This window comes from Corythoichthys intestinalis, chromosome 7, assembly GCF_030265065.1.
Source record: "Corythoichthys intestinalis isolate RoL2023-P3 chromosome 7, ASM3026506v1, whole genome shotgun sequence".
NCBI classification, from domain to species: domain Eukaryota; kingdom Metazoa; phylum Chordata; class Actinopteri; order Syngnathiformes; family Syngnathidae; genus Corythoichthys; species Corythoichthys intestinalis.
In genome coordinates, this window is record NC_080401.1 from 42,739,167 (window position 1) to 42,764,148 (window position 24,982).

At 39.6% G+C, this 24,982-nt stretch overlaps 1 protein-coding gene across 7 annotated transcripts in view; it reads right to left on the reverse strand.

Moving 5' to 3' along the window:
- Positions 1 to 889: 889 nt before the first annotated feature.
- Positions 890 to 24,982, reverse strand: part of dot1l (DOT1-like histone H3K79 methyltransferase) — a 64,659-nt gene continuing 40,566 nt past the window's right edge. For 2 of the 7 annotated variants that reach the window (XM_057840782.1, XM_057840781.1), the window contains exons 26-29: positions 20,134 to 20,210; positions 18,633 to 19,298; positions 14,502 to 15,136; positions 890 to 10,097 (exon numbers count right to left, since the gene is read on the reverse strand). In XM_057840782.1, the coding sequence (XP_057696765.1) occupies positions 14,586 to 15,136; positions 18,633 to 19,298; positions 20,134 to 20,210 (1,294 nt within the window). In that variant the 3' untranslated portion in view covers positions 890 to 10,097; positions 14,502 to 14,585. Of the gene's footprint in view, positions 10,098 to 14,501; positions 15,255 to 18,632; positions 19,299 to 20,133; positions 20,211 to 24,982 lie in introns of those variants that run through there. The other 5 variants (XM_057840783.1, XM_057840788.1, XM_057840785.1 and 2 more) reach the window with 5 other exon arrangements.

The window sequence follows — 24,982 nt, forward strand, 5'->3', positions numbered from 1 at the left end:
ACATCCAAAACAACTGCCAACATGCCCAGGTATGGCCGTCTAAGCAAGTTCACCCCGAGAGCAGGCCGCAAAATGCTAAAAGAAGTTTCCAAAAACCCTAAAATGTCACCACGGGACCTACAGCAGGCTCTTGTTACGGTTGATGTGAAAGTGCATGCCTCTACAATCAGAAAAAGACTTCACAAGTTTAACCTTCATTGGAAGGGTGCAAGGAGGAAACATTTGCTCTCCAAGAAGAACATGAAGGACAGACTGAAGTCTGCCAGAGTGAATGCAGACAAAGATCAGGACTTCTGGAATTATGTTCTTTGGACAGATGAATCTAAAATTAAATTATTTGGACACCAGAACAGAGGACATGTTTGGCGTAAACCCAATACAGCATTACCGGAAAAGAACCTCATATCAACTGTGAAGCATGGTAGTGGAAGTGTCATGGTTTGGGGATGCTTTGCTTCAGCAGGACCTGGCCAGCTCACCATCACAGACTCCACCCTGAATTCTATCGTGTATCAGAAGGAGCTTAAGGAACATATGAAATCATCTGTGAAAAAAAGCTGAAGTGAAACGAACCCTGCAACATGGCAATGACTCAAAACATATCAGTAAACCAACCAAGGACTGGCTGAAAAGGTAGAAATAAGTCTTGGAAGGGCTGAGTCAAAGCCCAGATCTTAATCACATTAAGATGCTGTAGGGTGACTTGATAGGGGCTGTACATCCAGGAAAACCCTCAAACATCTCACAGCTGATAGTATTCTGCGTTGAGTAGTGGGGCAAACTTTCTTCCGACCGATGTCAAACACTGGTAGGTGGCTACAAAAGCGTCTCACTGAAGTTATTTCAGCCAAAAGGGGTAACACTAGCTATTAAGTGGTAGGGCGTCCTAACTTTTTCCTCAGTTAGAATATGCATTTTTGTTGCTAAATTTGGTTTAATGAGTAAAACAATGTTGTTTAGCTGCTGTTAAATCACTTTTTCCTTAAAGAAAAACAAGATCAGTGAATATCATAAAAAACTGAATATTTAATGAGGTGTCCTAATTTTTTCACATTACTAATTTTGCTGAAAGCTAAAAGAAATATAAAGTAATTTTGATATTTTTGACAATTTAGATGCTGATACATTCCAGAAATTTTAAGAAAAATCGTTTTAGCATTGACTTTATCGGATCGTTACAGTCTACTTTGTATGCTACCCGGGCCAGACAGCATAGAAAAAGGTAACACAGCAACAACAACAACAAAATCTGTTTTTTTTCCAAGTGAGAGCTCACTGTCGAATGATTTGCTACATCACATTTAAACAATTGCCATTTGACTTTGTTCAATCTCCCGTGCCATTGTGGGTGTTTTGACAAACCACCATACTTCTGAAGCGACAATAATGTATTTTATATTTAACAAAATCACTGCAATCCATGTATGACACAGAGTTACAAAAGTGTCTGGAAGCTGAAATAATAAGCAGGTTCTCACTTGCACATCCCAAAAAATCTTTCCGTTTTTTTCCAACGAGAACAAAAGGAACGACGGCAAAAGAGTCGCTTTTTGAACGATTAGCTAAAAACATCCTTGTTTTACGTGAAGGAGAGCACCAAGCTGTCTTGTCCGACTAGCAGTTCTACAAACAGGACAGGAATCTGTAAGACAAATTTTAACCACAGAGATATGACAAAAATGTCACTAATGATTTTTAAAAAGCATAAAAACGACTCAGTGCTGGCTACAAATGAGACTACAGCAGGGTGGGGAACATCAGCAGACATTTGGTGTACTCAATGACTCTACAAGATATCTGGGCTTTTGGGTGAAATAGCAAGTTAGACCAAAAATGCGCTGTAATCTTTGTAAATGAAAGTCTTAATCTTGAATGTTTCAATTTCACAACAGGTGAAACTTCCTGTTTGTCAGAATTGGGGTTATAAACAGTGTTCTTTATCTTGATCACATTTTCACATCATGACACCAAAATATCTTCTGTAATTTTTGCACTATAATGCGCACCTGACCTATAAGCCGCAGCTGTCCTCAATCTATTATGGGATATTTACACCAAAAGATATTATCCGGGAACACTAATTGACAGCGGCATCATACGACTGTCATAAGACCAAATGAACCACCGTGAAGCTTTGAATCAATTGGCTGCAAAGCTTCATTGCTTCAAGAAGCTTCATTTGGCCATCACTGTTGTTGCCCAACATGCCTCCTAGCATGCTTTGCAGCGCTACAGATGTAAACAACAATCAAAATTCATGTTCTCTGCTAATTATATGTTCAGTTACTGTTCCAGTTGTTTCATTAATTGCTTGTTATGGTATTTGGTAACACTTTATTTGACAGTGGCGTCATAAGTCTGTCTTAAGACTAGGAGTGGGAACCTCTTGGCACCTCACGATACGATATGCGATACAAAGCTCCTGATAACGATCTGACGTTATGGCGATACGAGGATTATCGGTACATTGGTCAGGAAAGGATTCTAAGATATTCTACAAACAACTAATAAACAGAAAAACAAGCTTCTGCTGTGAATTGGAATGAGTTTATCACTAGTAGACGTCCAATCCATTTGAACTGGGAGGGTGGCAGCGAATGAACGAATGTTCATCCCATCCCTTCCACTTCAAACAGATTGAACGTCTATGGCCGTCAGCGGCGGCCAATGCCAGGCAATGAGGTAATTTTGGGCCATTTAAGGTCATTTACCTGTTGATTTTCAGTCACTTCCTGTTGATTTTGGGGTATTTTATGGGTCACTTCCTGTTCTGTAACTCAAAGTAAACATCACTTCCTGTTTGAGTTACAGAACAGGAAGTGACCTGTTCATTTTGAGTTACAGAACAGGAAGTGACCTGGGAATCACCCAAATGAATAGGCAGTGACTCAAACTCAACAGTAAATGGCCTGTAAATGCCCTAAAATGAACAAGTGACCTGTAAATCGGACCGAATACCTGTGAATGCTCTGGTTTTGAATGAACAAACGTTTCCCAGTCTAAATCGATTGGGCGTCGAGCACTGACCTGTAGCATTTTTTTTTTTTTTTTTAAATATTTTGACACCTTTTCAAAACGATATCTCGATTCTTGACAGGAGCATATCGATAACCTTTTGGGATAAAAAGTATCACAATATATATCACCATTTCGATATTTTGTCACACCCCTACTTAAGACAGTCATAATTATGACATTACACCATCATTGGCATTACCGAATGTTTATGACAGATGTCATTTTCGTCCAGCAAAGTATGTTACTAACTCCATTTATATCCAGCTCAGATCTTTTACATCCATTCAAAAGTGAGATAATTTAACACTAAATGACATCTGTTATAAGCATTTATTAATGCTCAAGACAGTGGCAAACAAAGTGTTACCAAAAACCAGAACTAGAAATTAATGAAACAAATGGAACAGTAACTGAATAAATACCGCATTGGCCCGAATATAAGATGATTTTTTTGCATTCAAATAAGATTGAAAAAGTGGGGGTCGTCATATTCGCGGTCTAGACATTGTACCCATTCACGACACTAGATGGCGCAAAATATCATTGAAGCGATGTTTTGTCATTAAAGATCTCAGCTACTCTCAAGTTGAACCAGTTTGCATTATTTTATTGCAATGTTTTTCCTTGTTTAGATTTGTTTCAAGACTACAGTTAGACTTTGTGTTGATGGTTAGTGCAGTTATTGCAATCTTGTTTTATCACAATAGATTGGTTTATTTACATTTCAAAAACCAGAAGCCATTCATTTATGAATGTGATTGCACTTTAATTTACATATTTAAATGTTCAGATATTAAGATTTGAATGAAGCAAAATAACATGCTTTTTTTCTCAAATATATTGTTATAATCATTTGTTTCAGATGTACTGTAATTACTTTCTGTATAAAAATTAATTTGGTGCTCAAAAAGTCTTTTTTCAAACTTGAGTCTTGAAAAAGAGGGGGTCGTCTTATAATCAGGGCCATCTTATATTGGGGCCAATACGGTAATTAGCACAGAACATGAATTTTGATTATTTTCATCTGTAGCCCTGCTATGCATGCTAGGAGGCATGTTAGACAACAACAGTGTTGACAGCAGGTGGCAGAAGAGGTTGGCTGTTTCTCCAAAGGGAGCAGTGATGGTCAAATGACGCCTCTTGAAGCAATGAAGCCCATTCGGTTAAAGCTTCATTGTGGTTCATTTCGTCTTATGACAGTCTCATGACAGTCTTATGACGCCGCTGTCAAATAAAGTGCTAACGGTTAATACCTTTTGGTGTTAACACAGCCGTGTTTACACCAGGACAGCTGCAGCTTACTGTCCTGCGCGTGTTACATTTGGTGGGCGGCGGCTTATAGTCATGTGCGCCTTATAGTGCGAAAATTATAGTATTCAATCAGCAGGAATCCCGGGAAAACCCACTCAGGCACGGGAAGCACATGCATAACTTCAAAAAATGGTTGCCTATATTAAATGCTTTATTGAGTGAGTCCACTCAGCCTCACACTTCTCTCCTGCTTAGCAGTGCGACCAGTTTTTTTTCTTCTTGCTCAACAGTGCAGCTTTGTTTTGTACTTAAGTTATTGTTAATTTACAAGTTTGTGGCTTTGACTTTGCCATATACGGCTCTGTGGCACTGCTATCAAAGACAACTCATTCATTGTGTAATTAAGAGGCTGTCCTCGGCAGCATGAGCGTCAAAACGTGAGTGAAGTTGTTGCGCTGTCCGAGCATGAAGCAGAAAAACGAGTTTACTGCCAAAAATATCGTTGTTTTTGCAATGCGAGTATTGCGGATCCGCACATCGCGATGACGGTGTTCAAACAATACCTCGTTCAGGGCTACTGTGAATGCTCCACTACAGAATGCAAGTCGCGATAAAATAGAACTGTTGGACATTTTGGAAAAAAATTGGAGCAGCCCACTTTCGTACCGCAGGTTTTAATGCACAAATCAGATTTTTTTTCATGTTTTTTTGACTCGAGTCAGGCATTAATTTGATGGTCTGAACGGGACAGGTCGCATAAAAGTGGACCGTTTCAAATCCGATCTATGCCACTTTCGTATGCGGTTAAAATCCGATCTGGGCCAAATTTTCCCAGAATTTGGCTGCGGTCTTAACCGTCGGGAAGTCCCCCAAATCGGAATTCATGCAGCAAGTACGTCAGCAAAGAGCGAGAGGCACGGAGGACTGCAACATTGGAGCTGTACATTAGCGCCTAGCTTAAACTTGGCATTTTGGGAAGAGGTTGGCTTGACAACAGCCATAGATCGAGGATAAGCCTGGTGTTACAGATGGAGAGTAATTTATCCTTTTGTTCATGTGCGTTCATTTTCCCTTTCACTTTGTATGTTGTGTTTTCACCTGTATTTTTGCTTTGCAGTAGTTTCCACCCGTGTGATCACAGAGGGCCTCCACAGCTGGAACCACTTCATCTCAGTTTCTCATCCAATCATGTGTTCTTCCTTCTGCTATATGTAGAAGTTGAATTGTTTGGTTTGTTCAGGAGAAGCGGTGGCAGCTCTCCATTTGGTTATGTTTTTTACTTTGGTTGTTCTGTTTATGAAGTTTACTTTTTGCCACTTGTTTATTAATGATCTCGTCTTTTTTTCCTTTAGGTTGGCACAGAGCACAGAGGTAGGGACTTTAGGTATACACCTGCAGGTATACATCGTGTCTCCCACCTCACGTAGGTAACCCTCTGTATTACTCCATTAAATAGGGCGGCAACACCACCCATGTATTTTGGGGCACTGTTGGTGCCTGCCACTGTACTGATTTAGTTTGGGGGTTGTTTTGGGTTCTAGGTTTAGTTGGGGAACTTTTTATTTTGGTGTTTGCTAGTAGTGCGACAATTAATCGATTAACTCGGGTATTCGATTAGAAAAAGATTTAAATTAAATTTTGCTGCTTCGAGTATTCGTTTAATTAAAGTAGCGTTGCAATGGTAAATTTTGAAAGTGTTTGTATTTAGTTTTATTGATTTTGGGTGGATACACTGCCCTCTAGTCAGCCTCATTTCAAATGGCTGAATCCAGCTGCTGAATGTTAAGACCAAAATAGGCCAAGTTTTTGTTTGAACTAATGGTTTTTTAATGCATTCGTTATTTAGTTTATAGGTATATTTAGCCGTTTTTTGTAGGAATATGTGTCTGAACCATTTGTTAAGAGCATTGTAAAAAAAAAAAAAAAAAAAAAAAAAAAAAAAAAAAAAATCTTATACCGTTTGAGGCTCAGCTGAGGTATTTTAATTTTTCATGTTGCTTATCCGATTATTCGAACCAACTAGTTCATCGATTAATCGACAGCTGCAGCCCTAGTGTTTGCTGCATAGTGCAGGGGGTTGGGTAAATGTGTGTGTGCTCTGTATCCATTGTTTTTTTTCTGTTAAACTTTTAATTTGCAAATTTGTCACGGCCTCCTCCTTTCATACCTGCCGTCTTATGTTACGCTCGTGGACCCTGACCACCAGGGGTACTCGTAACACCTGGGATTGCTCGGTTTTCATTTGTGCTCTAAATAAGCAATATTTCAAGATTGCTTACACGGCTGAGAGTCGGGGCAAACTGTCTGTATATGTGTGCGTGCATGCTATCAAGCCATATAAACTTTGAATATCAGACTAAACGGGGATTATTTATGTTATTTGTGTCTTTTGGAAATCAACATACGATTTGTGCATTAAGACCTGCGGTATGAACCTAGCTTTTTTGTGGTTTCTTGCCCATTCTTGTCCTACTTAGATCTTTAGAAAATCACACTGATGAAAAACAATCAGTGACAAAAGGTGTGACTACTTTTTCTTATTATAAAAGATCAGAAAAATGAAAAATATATAAACCTGAATTTTATGTGGGTTTTAAAATCTGTCAAAATACCATAATTTTTTTTTTTCATATGGCTGGGTCTGAGGCTTATATTCAGGTGTGCCATAAGTTTCTTTTTCACACTGACAGTTACATTAAGGATGAGCTAGGTCTGCCCCTCTAGTTCCAGAGTTGGTAGCGTAGTTCAGAAGATAACCTGGACGTGAAGACTTGAATGCTAGGGCATAGGTTTGGTCTTAACATTGGTAGGGACGATATTACCGTAATGCACATAATGCAAACGATGATCCAAATAAGGGACAGCTAGCTTTACTTTGTTACTTGAGGAGGCTGGCCTAACCGCAGTAGTTTTGCAGGTTAGCAAGTTTAATGTTATGCTAACTTTGATGCAGGTTGGACTTTCAATAGCAAAATTAGTGGCGTTGTTCTCACTTCCACAACATTGACGTCTTTTAACATGACTTACAGTGGCTGCTGCTGGCCAAAAAAAACCTAATATCTCTCCTCTCTGAAGGGGGCGGAGGAGGCGGCATGTTGTCAACATGAATCTGTCAGGGCTGTGTGAGCATGTGAGTGTGTCTTTCTTGTGGCATCAGCCAACCAAACGTTTGTTTGGGAGGGGGGGGGGGGGATGGGGGGGTTAAGCAAGTGAAAAGTGATAAATGAGTCTGAACATAATGAAACTAATTCACTTAATAATGGTAGGGTGTATTCTATCATATCAACATATGGGAAGACAATCTAAATGACCTATATTTCTCTTTATATAATGCAAATAAGGTTGCGTAAAAGTTGGTGGGGACAATTAGAGCATTCCTGAAAAGTTGGCAGTGTTATGTCCCTACGGTCCCTCTGCAAACCTACGCCCTTTTTTGAATGGATTTGGTGGTAATATGGAGTCAGATTAACACTTTCGTAAACTAGTTATGTGTCCAGGCTACAATTATCCGAATGACAATAGGTTATCGACAAGGTTTTTTGAATGTTGTTCTCCAGTTTGTGACCGACTTTAAATGAATAATGCAACAAATTTGCGACTTAAGGTTTCCGCTTCATTGCGCATTTTTCAACTGGTGCGACTTCTAGTCCAGTGCGATTAATAGTGTGAAAAATACAGTACTTTATAATGGCTGAAAATCTCAGATGGCAAGGAATCAGTTGATACGTCCCAAAAAATTACACTTTGAATGCAGTCATGCTTTCAACTAAGAATGTATGAATAATGCTATCTTGAAATTTCAACCAAAAGCCCAACATTCCAAAGTATTTTGGAAGCAATTTTTTATAAGTATACTTTGGGGAATATACTTTTTTTCCCCCATCAGTTCCACAGAAAATTTTTGTTCGTAAAATTATAATGTGGGCCATTAAATGTTCCCCACCCCTACAGTCAGTAATTGTGTTCAAACAAGAGTCCCAAAACACTCACAAAGAAGTGTTTTACATCAGTGCGGCTCTTGCAAATACCCAAATAATCCTCGGGAAGGGCGTATGTAAGACTTGCTTTGCACCATTCAATTTCATGTTCAAAACAGAAGCACCATTTGTCCGTTTTCCTGCAGAGTTGAAGTAATACAACAACAAAAAGAAGACTCCGCCACACACAGCACCTTGGCATGTTGCAGCCTTGTTTGATAAGGTCATGTGGTGGCTAAAGTCTGAATGCGGGAGTCACAATGCAGCACCAATAGATTTTTTTTCCTCATATATATTTAGACATACATAATTACATATTAAATATAGCTTTGCGTTGGCGCTTTTGTACAAAACAGTGTTTTTTTTTCCACTGAATGTGTGTTGTCCAAAAGTGTTGTACACCCCAATACAATATTAAATAGATTAAATCAAAGGCCAAAAACAGGGGGGTTTACAAAGAAAAAATAAGTCCCTGTGTATAACACAATGTATCATGTTTCTTTTTTTTGGGATATTTGTCCACTAGGAGAATAAATAAAATCAGGCACGGTCCAAATTTAGCACCAATGTTTTCTGACAGCGAGTCACATACTATATTGCATTGTACAACACATTTTAGGATTTAAAAAAAATTAAAGAAAAGGCAAGTGGGGGGGGGAGCATAAATATATAAATCTCACAAATGTACAGTCAAGAGAATGAATCATATTCACAGTACAAACACAAACGACACAAAAAAATAAAGGTGAGAAGTAGTCCAGTAGTTTTTTTGTGGCAAATGGTTAAAGATTTTCCCAGTGTGTGAGGATGCACGTGTGTGTGTTTAATGTATTTTAGAGTCGTAAAACCCTGGCATACACCCGCGGCGCCCAGCAGTTCAAATAAATATACAAAGTTTAGCTTAAGAGGTTTAAAAACTTCCTGCTTTGATAAGGTCTCAAAGTAGTGCCACTTGGAAAACATTAATAACAATAATAATAATAATAAATACAGACATATGCGTCCGTTTTGTTTCCTGTCCTCATTCTTATTATTATTATTATTGCTATAATCGACCTGGATTTAGCTTCACTTAACAGCAGTGCCAGAGAGAATGAGCAGAGCACCAGTTTATAGCAGAATATTAAATCATGTTCACACCTTCAACGGTTAAAAACAAAGTTGAAATCAACAGATTTTGAAGTAAACACGCTTTTATATGTCTAATGACATATATTAGTAACCTCATTTGATGTATGTAAAGTCTGAGGTTACTGAGGAGTAAAGGGAAAAACAGAATTGGATCCAGTTAGTGAGAAAAGTAGAGCTCTGAAAGCAGTCAAATTGAGTTCATAAGCTTTTAGTTTAAAAACAAAAAAATTAAATTGAAAAACGGGTGCGTCCTATCAATACCAAACCATTCTGCTACAAACAACTGTATATTGTTATCCAGTGTGAACTTAATTAAAATATGAATTTCCTCATCTTGCTTCATAGTTAAGATGTAAGAAAAAGAAAAAAAAACACAGTTGTGATGACATTTGAGCAGACATCAATGAACAGGTCCAACGGGAATTCTCAGAGAGGAAGTCGTGTGCTTGTTGCATTAATTCACCGAGTTGGAAATTCATGTATCAAACAGTAAATGACATCTAAACACAACCGGTTCCTTTGAATTCTGCTCATGGCCATCACTACAGTGTGTATGTTTGCGTGTTTACGTGCGTGTGTATCAGTACAGAGGCCGGTCTTGGAGGCGGTCCGGTAGTATAGATGTATTAAAGCACCAGTGAGTGAGGAGCAGAGTGCCTTGGATCCACACCTGGACATTTGCATAGTTTATTTGATGTTGAGGTAGTTTTCAGCAATTACCTGAAAGGCCACAAAAAAGGACACAATGAGGGACTTCACAATATCAAAAGACATCAGTAAAATACCTCTTTACCACTGAACCCACTTGTTACTCAAGCTTACGGAATACTTTTTCTAGTACTAGCTAGCTTAAACTGTTATTTTAGGTCAGGGGTCAGCAACCTTCAATACTCAAAGAGCCATTTTGACCATCTCCTGCCAAAATAAAAATATCAGGAGCCATAAAAGCCCTTTGACATGTAACATTTTAATGAACTTTAACCATTTTTTTTATTAGTTTATCTATAGTTTGCTTATGGTCTGCTCTATCATCTTCAAATGTAGAATTAGATTTCAGAACTCTAAAATCCAATTGAAATTCAAGTCAAATACTCGATTTCTTATTGGTTGCCGTTGACTATGATAGCTGTCCAATTGACTTGAGATAGATTGGACGTCTACTAGTGATGAACTCATTTCAATTCATAGCAGAAGCATGAAAAGACCTGGTAAGTCAATGCAATGACGTTAAACTGAAGTTATATCTAGCTTATTTCTCAAACGATTATTTTATTAATGTCAAAGCACCTGTGATTTACTCAGTGCCTGCCATTGATGTCCAATGCATTTGATTTTCTGCGATTTTAGCCATGTTTTTTTGATGCAGAATGAACAGCAGGCGTGCTGAGATTGAACCATGGGGAACGCCACAGCTCATAACCCGTTCCCAGCTAAAACAGACTTCCACTCGGGATGAACTCATTGAAATTCACATCGGAAGGATGATTGGGCGTCTAACATTGTCAGCAATAAAAAAAAGGTCACTATTAAGTCACGAAGAGCTACAGCTAAAGAATAAAAGAGCCACACGCAGCTCTGGAGCCACAGGTTGCAGACCCCTGACTTAGGGTAATTATCAAACATTCCTGACTACGGTGATCCCTCGTTTTTCGCGGTTAATAGGGGCCAGAACCCGTCGCAATAAGTGAAAAACCGTGAAGTAGCGCCACCCCAAAAAATATTTTCAAAAATGTATATTCTCTTTTTTATTCTTTTTTTCTTAAATAAATAAATAAATATATATAATTTAGATATGTGTATATTTAAAATATATGTGGGTGTTTAGTGTATTTATTCAGATTTAGCATTGGGAAGAAAAAAAAACATACATATATTTTAGGGCTGTCAAAATTATCGCGTTAACGAGCGGTAATTATTTTTCTTTAATTAATCACGTCAAAATATTTGACGCAATTAACGCACATGCCCCGCTCAAACATATTAAAATGATAGCACAGGGTCATATGCACTTGTTACTTGTTTTTTGGAGTTTTGTCGCCCTCTGCTGGCGCTTGGGTGCGACTGATTTTAAGGGTTCAGCACCATGAGAATTGTGTAATTATTGACATCAACAATGGAGAGCTACTAGTTTATTTTTCGATTGAAAATTTTACAAATTTTATTAAAACGAAAACATTAAGAGGGTTTTTAATATAAAATTTCTATAACTTGTACTAACATTTATCTTAAGAACTACATGTCTTTCTATCCATGGATTGCTTTAACACAGTGCTTCTCAATTATTTTCTGTTACGCCCCCCCAAGGAAGACGTAAATGTTTCGCGCCCCCCCCAACTCTCTGCCGCCACTGTAAATAGTATCATTCGTCTATATTACTATTATAAGTACGCCTCAGCCTAACATTGTGTCCTTTTTTTTCTATTAAAGAAAAAAAGTAACATAGATCAACTTATAATAAAGTATAACTTTTTTAACATTGTGTTGCTTGTAACAGAAAAGACTTAACGCGCATCAATTTGCCTGAAGTTAAAAAAAAAAAAAAAAAAAAAAAAAAAAAAAAAGTCACATCCAAACTGTAAAAATACACTCAAGGTACATTTTTGACCATTTGATACTGAAAAATAAAATGTAATAAAATCAGTAAATAATAACAAATTCAAATTGATTAGAAACATTTACTCTTCAGGACAACATGCCAAAAACTGCCGGAAAAAAAAACAAAACTGAATAGAAGGGGGGGAGTCTTTGGACAGAAGGAAAGTTTTTATTTTCGCTGATTCACCACAGTGCTCACTGGTTTACTGATATAACACTGACAAAGCGGGACGATTGTGAAAATTGGCAGTATTCGGCACATTTTCGCTGAAAAATAGTCAAGCGGCTTATCAATGAGATTGAGGTCTAATGTCTTTAAGTGGCGTCTTAACTGATTTGGCTTCTCCGCTATAATCATTTTTAGACTCAGTAAACAGTGGTCTTTCCTCATTTTCCACTATATTAAAAGTCAAAGGCAAACGGCCCGAAAAAAGCACATTCTCGGCGGCCGAGGGAGAACCGTAGGTGAGGGCGGTGGTCGTGACGATCCCAAGCCGAAAACGGCACTTCTCGGCCGGACACGTGAGAACCGAAGAAGACAGTGGGTCGCTGCGTGAGTCCAGCTCTGCATGAGTGTCTTCCGTGTGCTCTTGCTTACTTCAAAAATACTGCACGCACTTTGAAAATGAGAGCGCCACTGCCACCCACGGAGTGGATGTGCAAGTACACTTTATTCTAGTACGGCAAAAAAAAAAAAAAAAAAAAAAAAAAAAAAAAAAAAAGCATGTTCCCCGAGGTCACTCGCGCCCCCCCTGGCATCGCTCTGCGCCCCCCTGGGGGGGCGCGCCCCACCATTTGAGAAGTACTGCTTTAACAGAATGTTAATGCCATCTTGTTGATTTATTGTTATAATAAACAAATACAGTACTTATGTACAGTATGTTGAATGTATATATCCGTCTTGTGTCTTATCTTTCCATTCCAACAATAATTTACAGAAAAATATGGCATATTTTATAGATGGTTTGAATTGCGATTAATTACGATTAATTAATTTTTAAGCTGTGATTAGCTCTATTAAAAATTTTAATCGTTTGACAGCCCTAATATATTTATATATGTATATATTTTTTAATGTTTTTTAGGCACTTCAAATGTAATAATTATGGTAATTATTATTATAATTACAATTATTTTTAAACAGGAATAAAGCAGAAAAATACTTGGCTTTATTAAATGCTTCACTGAGTGACTCCACTCAACTCCAAAAAAGCTGCTCACTTACAGGGATGCCGCAGCAACTGTTTACAGGTTAAACAAAGATTGACGCATGCGGCGCTTTGAAGTTTGCTTCTCTGACCAGATCAAACATTAAACGTCTGTCAATCATTGTTAACTTTAATAAGCACTTCAGTGCACTGACTGCCAGATTAAAAAACAGCAGGGAGAGGGAGGGAGAGCTAATCTGTATTTTTTTTGAGGGGGGGGGGGGGGGGGCACGATGGACTGAGGGGCGCGAAGTAGTGAGGAATCACTGTAGGTCCAAAAATGATCAATTACCAAAAATATATGTAATGTAGCTATGCCAGTGACATACATGTGAGGCTGACGAATTAAAATGTTCCAATTTTTGTTGCAGGCCACATCATTTTCTTTGCGCGACAACCACCTTTAAAGTCAGAAGCCAGTAAATGCCCCAACCCCCAATTATTTTGTCGTTTAACTCATTAGCTGCCATTTAAAGTGACAGGTGAAACAGATACATTTTTCTCCACTATTACACATCAGAAAAATGAAATTCCTTCTTTTCAATATATTAAACAAAATACAGTTTTAGAACCATTGGTCTACTATGATTGGAGACTGTCCAGAGTGTAAATAGAATAAACTCCAGCACGTCCAAGAATAGTAGAAGAAAATAGATAACTAAAACCCGGAACGTGCAGTGGAAAAAGGAGCAAGGATCAGTCTATGTACCTTTCGGCAACTTGTTTTCTCTTCTAATTTCGGTAACATAGAACTGAAAACGAGCCTATATCAGTTTTGTTTTATATTAAATGGTTGTATATTATAGATGTATATTTACAGTTATGTCAAAAATTATTTGTATTATATGGTTGTATATTATCATCCATCTTCTGAATCGCTTATCCTCACATGATTCGCAGGGATGCCGGAGTCCCAGCTAGCAACGGGCAGGGTACAGCCTCAACTGGTTGTCAGGGCAGGCACATAGAGACAGACAACCATCCACGTATATACTCACACCTACAGACAATTTGGACTGTTCAATCAGTCTACCACGCATGTTTTGGGAATGTGGGAGGAAGACGGGTTACCCGCAGAGAACCTACAAACATGCAAACTCTAGAAAACAACTTTTCATATTTTATTTCCTGGTTTGGTTAAATAAACTCATAGTGGAACAACAGATAATGGCTCATTTTCAGTTTTCCCTTTTTTGTGAGAAACAAATTAACCACGGAAATAGTCTCGTTTTCTATTTTCCGAAATTAGAAGAAAAAAATCTGTTGCCTGAAGAACACATGAACCCCAAGAATTCTTTTAAATAACAATATTGACTCTTACCTTGTTCATTGAGAACAATGAACTCCCTACAAGCTTCTCTCTCTCTGATTAGTCCTTACGCCACCCTCCCCCCACCCCCAAAACCTATTTTGGTCGGGAGCCAGGCAGCGGAGTGGCGGTGTAGGTGCCATGCATGCCCTGAGTTCTTCGCATGCTCCCGCCACCACCTGAGCTGCTGGCAGGAGGTAGGGGCAAGCGGGGGGAGTAGTGCACTGCGTACGGACGAGAGGTGGAGGAGACGGACAGAGAAGAGGAAGAGGAGGGCGGGAGAACAACAGAGGAGGAGACTGTTAGCACGTGGGACGAATGGACCCTTTGGGTATGAAGAGAGGAGTGGGAGGGACGGGACGAGTGGGGCGGCGGGAGAGTGTCAGTCGACACGTTGGAGGACGGGGCGCTGTGCAAAGGTGGCGGAGGAGGAAGAGCGAGCGTGGGAGGGGAGGGGCTGTGCAGCACCGACTGAGTGCGACTGTGCTGGGCCTGTGACAGGGAGGGGGGCAGAGGCGAAGGTGCGGAAGCCTGGCGCGTGGAAGCGGGTTGGGAGAGACTGAGTAGAGAGCTGAGGCCTCCAGAGGTGGGCGGCGAGGCCCCAAACTGATGGGAGGACACGGAGGGAACCGCGTGATGAAAGGTACCTGCGAATCAAATAGCAGAAATGGACGGAGCGGGGGCAAGCCAAGAGGGAAGCAGAGACAAGTAGGCAAAAGGAGAAAGATGTGGGAAGGGGGTAGGGGGCAAAGAGAGAAGCCGGGGCTGAGCCAGGTAGCGCCAAGCAAGTTTCACACAAGCGAACACAAAGCAAAACAGAGTCAAGCAACAATTCAATTAAAAAATAAAAGGAATTAGCTTTAAAGGGGACATGAAACTTTTTAAAAACTTCTACCTAGACAAATAGAACTGATTACATTTTATTTACATTATCAAACATAATAATGTGAAGTGCAGGTGTTTATATTTATTCATTAAGGTTCACCTTTTAATGCAGAGGTGTCAGAAACATTTGTCGCAGGCCACATAGTTGGTTTCCTTTGGCTGGCCATAAAGGCTACGTCTACACTAGGATGAATAATGGCCTTAAATGTGTTAAATTAGTTGGACTATACGGCATGTCGGATACACTAGTAGTACACCTATTATCCGGATTAGTTAGACGGATAATGTAGGCGGGTAATATTATCCGCCGCTTAATATGGACTGCTGTCTCCGTACAACAATCGGATACTAAGGAAGTGACGTCATGCCGTCGCCATTTTTAGTGCGGCATGGCGGCATCATAAACAATGGAGGCGGACGACCACGACGTGGCATTCCTGCTCTTCTTTTCTTTTCCACACATTTTTCTTGAACCTTCAAACTACGTCGCAATAATATGCTTTAATTCAGTGCCCATTTGTGGTCCTTCCATCGCGGATGACGCAGAGATGAGCGTTTTTTTTTTTTTTACAGAGCTCGTCTCCCCCGTCTCCGATCAGTCAGCTGCGGGGCTGGCATCCCAACTCGATGCCGACCGAACATGAGTATATAAAAATGCGTAGAGGAAAATTAAACCCCCATAAAGTCACCTGCGTGATACCCCCAGTCAAAGAGGCGGCAATCAATTTTTTTCCATGACATTTCTGCCTGTCAAAACTTTCACCATTTCCAGGATGCACTGTTTTGCACAAGCACTCCTGGTTGCGGCTTCCAGGAAATATACGCAGCGCCACACCATATCCTTTTATTTGTTATTTTCCAAGTGGTGAGAGCGCAATTGAGCATCGATTTTAACATCCCATGTACCGTATTCTTCAGACAATAAGTCACTTTTTTTTTTTCATATTTTGGATGGGGGTGCGACTTATACCCAGGAGCGACTTATGTGTGAAATTATTAACAGGTTGTTGATGTCATTTCACATGTTATTTTGGTGTTTTGGAGTGACACTAATGGTTTGCTAAACTTGTTAGCATGTTCTTCATGCTATAGTTATCTGAATAACTCTTAATAGCTATGGCCACGTTCGCGTTCAGCCTTTGGCAATGTGTTTTGCCTTTTTTACATTGAAATGCATGCTTTTAGTTTGTGGCACTTTCACGCCCAAGTGGGGGCGCACTCACTTACGCAAAGAAGAGCGCTCACATGGCAGAAGAAGATGGACAGCAGAAGACGTACAGCTACGCAGAGAGTGAGAGGGTGAGAGAGCGCGAGCAAGAAACACGACTGTGAACCTACGTTCAACTTTTATGCATGTAAAATATCTCTACAGAGGCAACGCCTGTGTCTATCATCTTTTCTGTTGTTGTTGTGTGTTTTCCACCCGCGATCGGACACTTAGAGCCAGTTGTGTGGTTGTTTGAACAATGTGCTAATGCTAGCGAACGCATGCTAACAGTTTGTGTCATTGCTGTAATAGTAGCTAATTTTCATTTATTTACGCTGATGCGAAACCCGTTTGGTATCGAGGATGAAATTGATTCAGCAAATTATACGGACGTCCAGCATCGTCATTTGAGAATTTAGCTCGCTGCATAGTCAGGACCGACCCGCAGCTCCCTGGTGAGCACAGTATATTCGGATTTTGTTGTTCATGCATCATGTAACATCATACTGTACACTTATTCAGCATGTTGTTCTCTATTGTATTTTTATATTAAATTGCCTTTCAAGATGACATACCTGTTCTATATGGTGAATTTTATCAAGTAAATTTCCCCACAAAATGCGACTTATACTCCGGTGCGACTCATATGTTTTTTTCCCCTCTTCGTTGGGCATTTTACGGCTGGTGCGACTTATACTCAGGTGCGACTTATAGTCCGAAAAACATGGTAACGATGTCAGGCTTTTGTTGTTTTCTAAAGATTTATTTCAATCACAACACGGCGACTGCTCGTAAAAACCGAGCGTGATTTCCCTTCACTCTCGCTCCTGAGTGATGCACTGAATTACGTTCACGAAAAAAACAGTCATCACAAAATAATGACAGTCTAGAAGGTGTAGTAATTGCGAAATTACCCTCCGGCGAGTAATAACTTTCCATTTCAGAGGTAAACCGCAAGGGCGATGACATAACATATGAGGCTGCTCCTTTCTACGCATGTGTAGTTTGCCCAAATGCAGGCGTACCTTGCAGAAGACGGGGGGCCTTAAATGTAAGTGTGGACAGGTATAAAAATAATCAGCAAAATACCCTGGAGAAAATTATCTGTCCTAGTGTAGACGTAGCCTAAGTCTTTCAACTAGAGCTACCACAGCTAATCATCTAGCAAATAATTTGACAACAATTTTGATCGTCCATGAATCATTTAGAAACATTGTTGTCCTGAAAAGAGTCCTAATCGCAAATCTTTATTTCCTTTTTTATTTTACCTATTTGGATTTATTAGAAAGAAAAAAAAGGAAAAACAGTATTTTCTTCACTTACTTACTGCATTTACTGTGCTTTTATTTATTCTTTAAAAAAGGGAAAATATATCTTTTTCTATATTTTTAAATAAAGAAAAAAGCATTCTCTTAATTTTCTTATTAAGATCATTCGGATCTTTACGTTCGGATCGTTACAATGTCGTAGTTGTGATGTCCATGACCATATATGGTCCCTTGGCCACATGTTTGACACCAGATTCCAGTGTAATAGCTTTGGGTGTCTAGAATTTTAAGAGATGGGACCCAAGGACTGAGGAGGCTTCAGTAAATGGCAATGTAAAAACCCAACTTGATGCCACAAGGTGGCAGTGGAGAGCAATATGGCAAGCAAGTGGCTATTACTTTATAATAGGTGCTATTATTTTTATTTTCCATACTGTAAATTCTCCTATTTTTTATGTCTCCTTTAAAAGCACGAGAGTTTAAAAATTTTCGTGCAGGGGGAATGACTGACAAACAACTTCCAAAACATACACCCAGAGAAAATGAAAAAGATGGGACACTCGATTTTGTTGTTGTTGACCTGATCAAATTGTCCACATGCAGCATTTTCCATGGGTGTTTGCAACTGCAGCCATGCAGCCAGTCAAAGCGAGGCAGCACAGACAGCCATGGGCAGCAGCAACTTACCTTCATGGTTAGTGCACCTGTTCTAACGCTATCCCTCACTCTGATAGCTTAAAAATGCTGAAACTGGCAAGAAATCGACAATATTTATTGACTCACCTCCTGCTGCTCCCCCTGCAAGCCCAGCGCTAGAGAAACTTCCCAGGCCAGAGTGTCCGTTGACCATTCGAGCATTGGTGCTCGCACCGGAGCTTCCTGTCTGGGCTCCGAACAATGTCTGTAAGACCGAGGTCCCTCCCAGTGGGAACTGAGAGCCCAGGTACTGACCCACCGATGATCCTGTTGAAACTGTGACAGGGCTGCCACCAACTTTGCCGCTCAGTATGCCTGCGCCGCTACTGGCGGTGGCAGCAGCTATGAAGAGGTTCTGGCTGGAATGGCTGCTGCTCGTCTTTAGCTCCCAATCCCGAGGTGTTTTCTGCTTCTGTAAAAGTTGGCGGGGGTCAGAACCGCTGCTTGCCTGGCCTCCTCCGCTGCCGCTACTACGGTTGCCAGCCTCTTGGCTAAGGAAAGGGTTGGGATTGGTGTAGCTGGATTGCTCTAAATCGCTCCCTTTCCTGGCCTGTTGATGGTATTTGTAATCAGCGTCAGAGTTTGATCCTCCCATTCCAAAAGGAGAGCCCCCTTGTCTCGGGTCAGAGTTAGGTTGCTTGGGGTCAGAAATGGGTGAAAAAGTTGACTTCCATTTGCTTGTAGAAGACAAAGATGACGACGACGAGGCCTCGCTGCCTGTGCTGTTTCCACTGCTGCTGCCCGACTTCCTGCCTAGAACAAAAAAATGGAAAAGCGGATATCAGAAAAATGTTGTAAAGGGGGGCAAATATGCAAATTTTACTTTTCAAATGTTTAAAATACTTTTGACTAGGGCTGCAGCTATCGAACATTTTAGTAGTCGATTAATCGATGAACTAGTTTGTCCGAATAATCGAGTAATCGGATAAGGAACATAAAAAAATCAAAATACCTAAGCTGAGCCTCAAACGGTATAAAAGAAATAAAAAATGAGGATCGATGTACTACAAAAGAACAATTGGCTAACTTACATAGCAAAAATCTGCTAGCTTAAACGCTATAAAATGCTAATTTTTTCTCTTTTAAATGGTTCAGACACATATTCCCACAAAAAAACGGCTAAATATACTTATAAACTACTTTACAAATGCATTAAAAAGCTTTAGCCCAAACAAAAACTTAGTTTATGTTGGTTTTAACAGGGAGCAGTTGGATTCAGCCATGTGAAATGAGGCAGAATAGAGGCCAGTGTATCTACCCAAATCAATAAAACTAAATGCAAACACTTTCAAAACAAACCATTACATGGCCACTTTAATCCAACGAATACTCGAAGCAGCAAAATTGAATTAGAATCTTTTTTCCATATCGAATACTCGAGTTGATAGATTAATCGTTGCAGCACTACTTTTGTCTTTGGGGTACTTGGTGGAAAGAAAACAACTCGCAATGTGTTTGTGACTGCATCAGATTGGATAATTGTTTGATTATTGAAGACAATTTTGAAAAAAAAAAAGTCACAGGAATGCTACTAAATCACAACAGAAATGGTTTAGATCAAAAATAAATAAATGAAATAAAAATATACCTCTTTCACTGTCGCCAAGTCTACAGGATCCATCTCTGCTGCTGTCCAAGGATATCGTAGCAATCTTTCTTTCAATTCTACAAGCAAGGGAAGTGGAGGGTAAAATGCAGTCAAAGTAATAAAAATAAATAAATAAAAAACATAACCCCGTCCCATAAAAAAAAAAAAAAAAATCCATATTTCGTGGCGCTTTCAGTATTTTGATTAAATATGGTCTCATGTAAAATGTTGTATAATAACCATCACAAGTAGAAAAACACAATGTCAGGATTAGCGATCAGGCAGCATAGAATAGGATGCCAACATACTGTAATTTCCGGACAACAAGCCGCTACTTTTCCCCCCTCATTTTGGATCATGCGGCGTGTGCAATGATGCAGACAATTTGTGCATTTTTCTGACGGCCGCCCGGGGTGCTCAAGCATGGAATGTGGGAGTGAGACACATGGAATATAAGTGTCGAGGAAGACGCTAGTTTGCACTATTACCGGTGGTTTAACTTTGTACGTTGTGCATGAATAGAGGTGGCGGACCCTTGTCTTTGTTCATGAGTAGAATTGGCAGATCTGCATCATGGAAAACGCTAGAAAAAATTTAATTGGCCATCCAAGTTGTATGGGAAGTTTTGATGACCCGCGGCGAGAGATCGTTTGCCAAGACTCGCCTCATGCGAAGAGAAGCTATTGCACAGGTATCCCCGGGGAGCCTAGCAGCGTCAAGCGGTGTGAAAGAAGTCCGCCATCACCAACGGGTTTCGAGGGGCCAGTCTGCTGCGTGACGAGGACGGCACGAGCTCAGGAGTGAATTTGCCTCATTATGGGAGACATTGAAGGCGACAGCGAAGGAGAGACTGAGTAGGTGGGTGGCGAAGTGTATCTGAGCGTCTTCATATCCGACAGTGAGGGTGAAGACTTCCATGGTTTGAGTGCACAGGAGGAAGATGAAGACTGCTAACAAAGACTTTTATGTTTTTAATAACCAGCCCAATTACGGTAGCGGTGTACCGCCATGCTGATGCTATGTAACTTCCGTGCCGCTGCTATATAACTGCCGTGTTTGCTAACGCTGTTTGGAACGAAAAGTTAAGGTGTGTTATTAAAATTCTGAAAACTTGTGTATTTCTTTGTCAATAGCTCATGTTACTAAGTGGGCACACGCGGCTTATAGGCAGGAGAGGCTTATGTATGTACAAATTGGTTTTTCCTTTAAAAATGTACTGGGTGAGGCTTGTAATCAGGGGCGCCCAATAGTCCAGAAATTAAGGTACTTTCACTCACAATGGATTCACACAAATACTGGGTTCTACACCACACATGGCTGACTTGTGTACACTCCACCCCTCCCAATCACTTATCTCTCTGACCCCCCCTTCCTTCTTGGTCATCAGGCCCCCCACATGGCGTCAATTGGAAATACTAGCTAACGATAGCACTATCATATTCATAGTTAGTATAGGCGTATAATGTATTTCTTGTTGTTGTTTGTGCTTCTTCCGTCTCTCTCCTTCTGTCTCCCAATAACTCCTTCCTGTTCGCTGCTTTCTCCTAATAAACGAGGCAGGTTGAATGATCCCAATGGGAGTATGTCATACTTCCATTTGATACATTAAAACTGTTCAGACCAATCGGACACTCAGATCTCCATTCTCCGTGTCAATCAGCTGAACAGGACAGGTAAAAACAGGGGAAAAAAACCTTCACTAGTAGGTGAAACCAATAGAAAGCAAATGTTATTTATTCGGTTCCATATGTCTGTGTTCAAGTTAACGCAAGAGCGAATAAAGGCATTATGATCAAACTTGCAGGATAAGTTTGTAATATGAAACAAGGAGTGATTAAATTTTGGGGAAGTGGGATCAGAATGTCAGAATAGAAATTTTGCAGTAACTTGATAAGACATTAGCCTATTTCACTAAAAATTTTCACTGTAAGTGATATGATGGCCAAAAAAAAGGGTTAAAGGTAAAATATTTGGCTGCTTAGACGGAATTCTGCTTGGAATGCTCCTCTAGTTTGGATGAAGTAAGGGACCTCGGTGTATTAGAAGCAGTGAGTCATGATGAAGGGGTTTGTGTGTCCCAATGATCCTAAGAGCTAAGTTGGCTGGGACTCGGTGCTGCTGTCAGGGTCACCCATGGAAAATGGGTTATACAGTAGATGAGGGACCACACTAAGAAGGGCTCAGAAGTAGAGCTGTCCCGACTAGTCGACTACGTCGCTGTCATCGATGACGTTAATGCATCGAAGAGCACACCATTCCATCGGCGGTTAATGAAGGGTTAAAAAAATAGTGTGGCCAAAGCATGGACTTAGTTCAACGAAACAAAGGAGGGTACACTGTCATGTGTAGTCTCTGCAATGCCAAGCTCATATACTACGGCCGTGAATGAACACCTGAAGCGCAGTCACCCAGTTGTAATTTTGGAAGACGACAGGAGACAACAAGCTGGCAGATCGGAAGTCCATATAACTAACTAACAACATTTTATATCAAAGTTGTCTTTATGTGTGTCGTACCAACGTGTATCATTGTTATTTTCAAGTACTTCACTCCAGTGACAAGTGACATTTATTTATCAACTTTGCTGCTGCTACCGAAAGCTGTAAGTCTAACAATCTCTAGTCTGCGCACAGCATGCGGATTGTATTTGTAAGAATGATGGATGCTCCCGCTTGGGGAAGAAACATTTAAAAAATGAATACAAAATGGAAACACTGGTCTGCTTACTATAGTCAATGACTGCACTAATCTTACTTACTTTATGATATACAACAATATTATGTATATACTAGGGCTGTCAAAATTATTGCATTAACGGGCGGTAATTAATTTTTAAAATTAATCACGTTAAAATATTTGACGCAATTAACGCACTTGCCCAGCTCAGACAGATTTAAAGGACAGTAGAGTGAAAGGCCCACTTGTTAATTGTGTTTTGCGGAGTTTTGCCGCCCTCTGCTGCCGCTTGGGTGCGACTGATTTTATAGGCTTCAGCACCCAGGAGCATTGTGTAAGTAATTATTGACATCAACAATGGCGGGCTACTAGTTTATGTTTTGAATGAAAATTTTACAAATTTTATAAAAACGAAAACATTAAGAGGGGTTTTACTTTTAATCTTTTAAGAAATACAAGTCTTTCTATCCATGGATCGCTTTAACAGAATGTTAATAATGTTAATGCCATCTTGTTGATTTATTGTTATAATAAACAAATACAGTCATTATGTACCGCGTGTTGAATATATATATATCCATCTTGTGTCTTATCCTTCCATTCCAACAATAATTTACAGAAAAATATGGCCTATTATATAGATGGTTTGAATGGCGATTAATTACGATTATTTTTAAGCTGTAATTAACTCGATTAAAAATTTTAATCGTTTGACAGCCCTAGTATATACATATAGTAGAATGCTATATTATTAATGCTACATATTTTAAATACAAATTTCTTTTTTTTTTTTTTTTTTTTATGTTTTGAATCATGTTGGAAAGGAAGTCAGTGTTCTGAACCTATTAACACTCCATTCTTTTGCAGTAGTTCATGCTATCAGCATTTAACCTCATTGTTTATTTGTGATTTATTATTGTCATTTATGTGTTTATTTGTACTTTAATAGAGAATTTAAGTGTTTCAAGATGTCTTAGTGAATTAATAAACGTCAACAAAAGCGTACTGTATTTTTCAGCTACTTTTTACTCACCTTTTCTCCCCTGCGGCTTTTAAAAGGAAGCGGCTTATTGATGGATTTTTTTTTTTTTAACAAAAGAGCTTAGTATTTTCTTTCTTTTTATTTTTTTAATGGACAGTTAAAAGTATTTTAAAAGAATGACTTTCAGAATTTTGCCATGACTTAGCTCTCAGCCGCTACACTAGCACAGATCAAGCTGGCCAGAAGCTCTTCAGACTTACTCAAAAACTCAGATGAATATGGTTCCATCTTATACTATATGCTGCTACAAAAGAACAATTTTATATGGATGGGCATCCACTATTTGCTACGACAAAAGAATGCGATGCTAGCATTGATTAGCCATTTTCAACTGGCACTCGGAGGAATTTATTGCCACAGTATGCTAAAACAAAGCTGCCAGATAAGAGCTAGCACTGGCTGTTAAAGTTTTTTAAGAGGATTTCAACCACTTCAAGTTTAGAAGGCAAGGGAAAGTGGCTATATAAATATCTTTGCAAATGGAGTGGCCTGTTTTTTTTAAAGTTAGTTAACTTTTAACTCATTCACTCCCAGCCATTTTCACTGGAGCAAGGCCCTTCGCTCCCGGCCGTTTTACTGGATTTTGACTGATTTTGCAAGGCCCACAGAAAATTCTGTTCTATTGCTATCTGGACATGGAACCCACCAAAAGAAAGATTAACTCTCTTCTTTCAGCAGAAAAAAGTTAATATCTTTTTCCATTCTTTAGAAATCAGCTTTAGAAAATAGCTTAGTTTGACCAATTTTCCAATTTCTGATGAAAAAAACGGAGAAAATTAGCTTTTTGTAAACGCAAAAATTTTAAACATAACTGACTTTAACACGGCTATTTTTTGCTTCAGTTACATCCCAAACATCTGAATAATGTTTTCCTTTTACAAAATAACATGAGCAACCAGCCAAATAGCGCTTTTGATAGCAAAGTAACAATTAATTCACACTTACCTAACTAAGAGATGACGTTTGGTGGCTGCGACAGCAGTTAAACTTTTCTCTCATTGCCGACTGTCTCGTAATGATGGATTTTTTTTGGTCTTTTTTTTTTGTGGTGACCACTGTCTCGTTCACCTGGGGAACTTGTGTTCCTGGGGGGGAACTGGTTTGGCCGTGCAGGACACTCGAGCGTGCGGG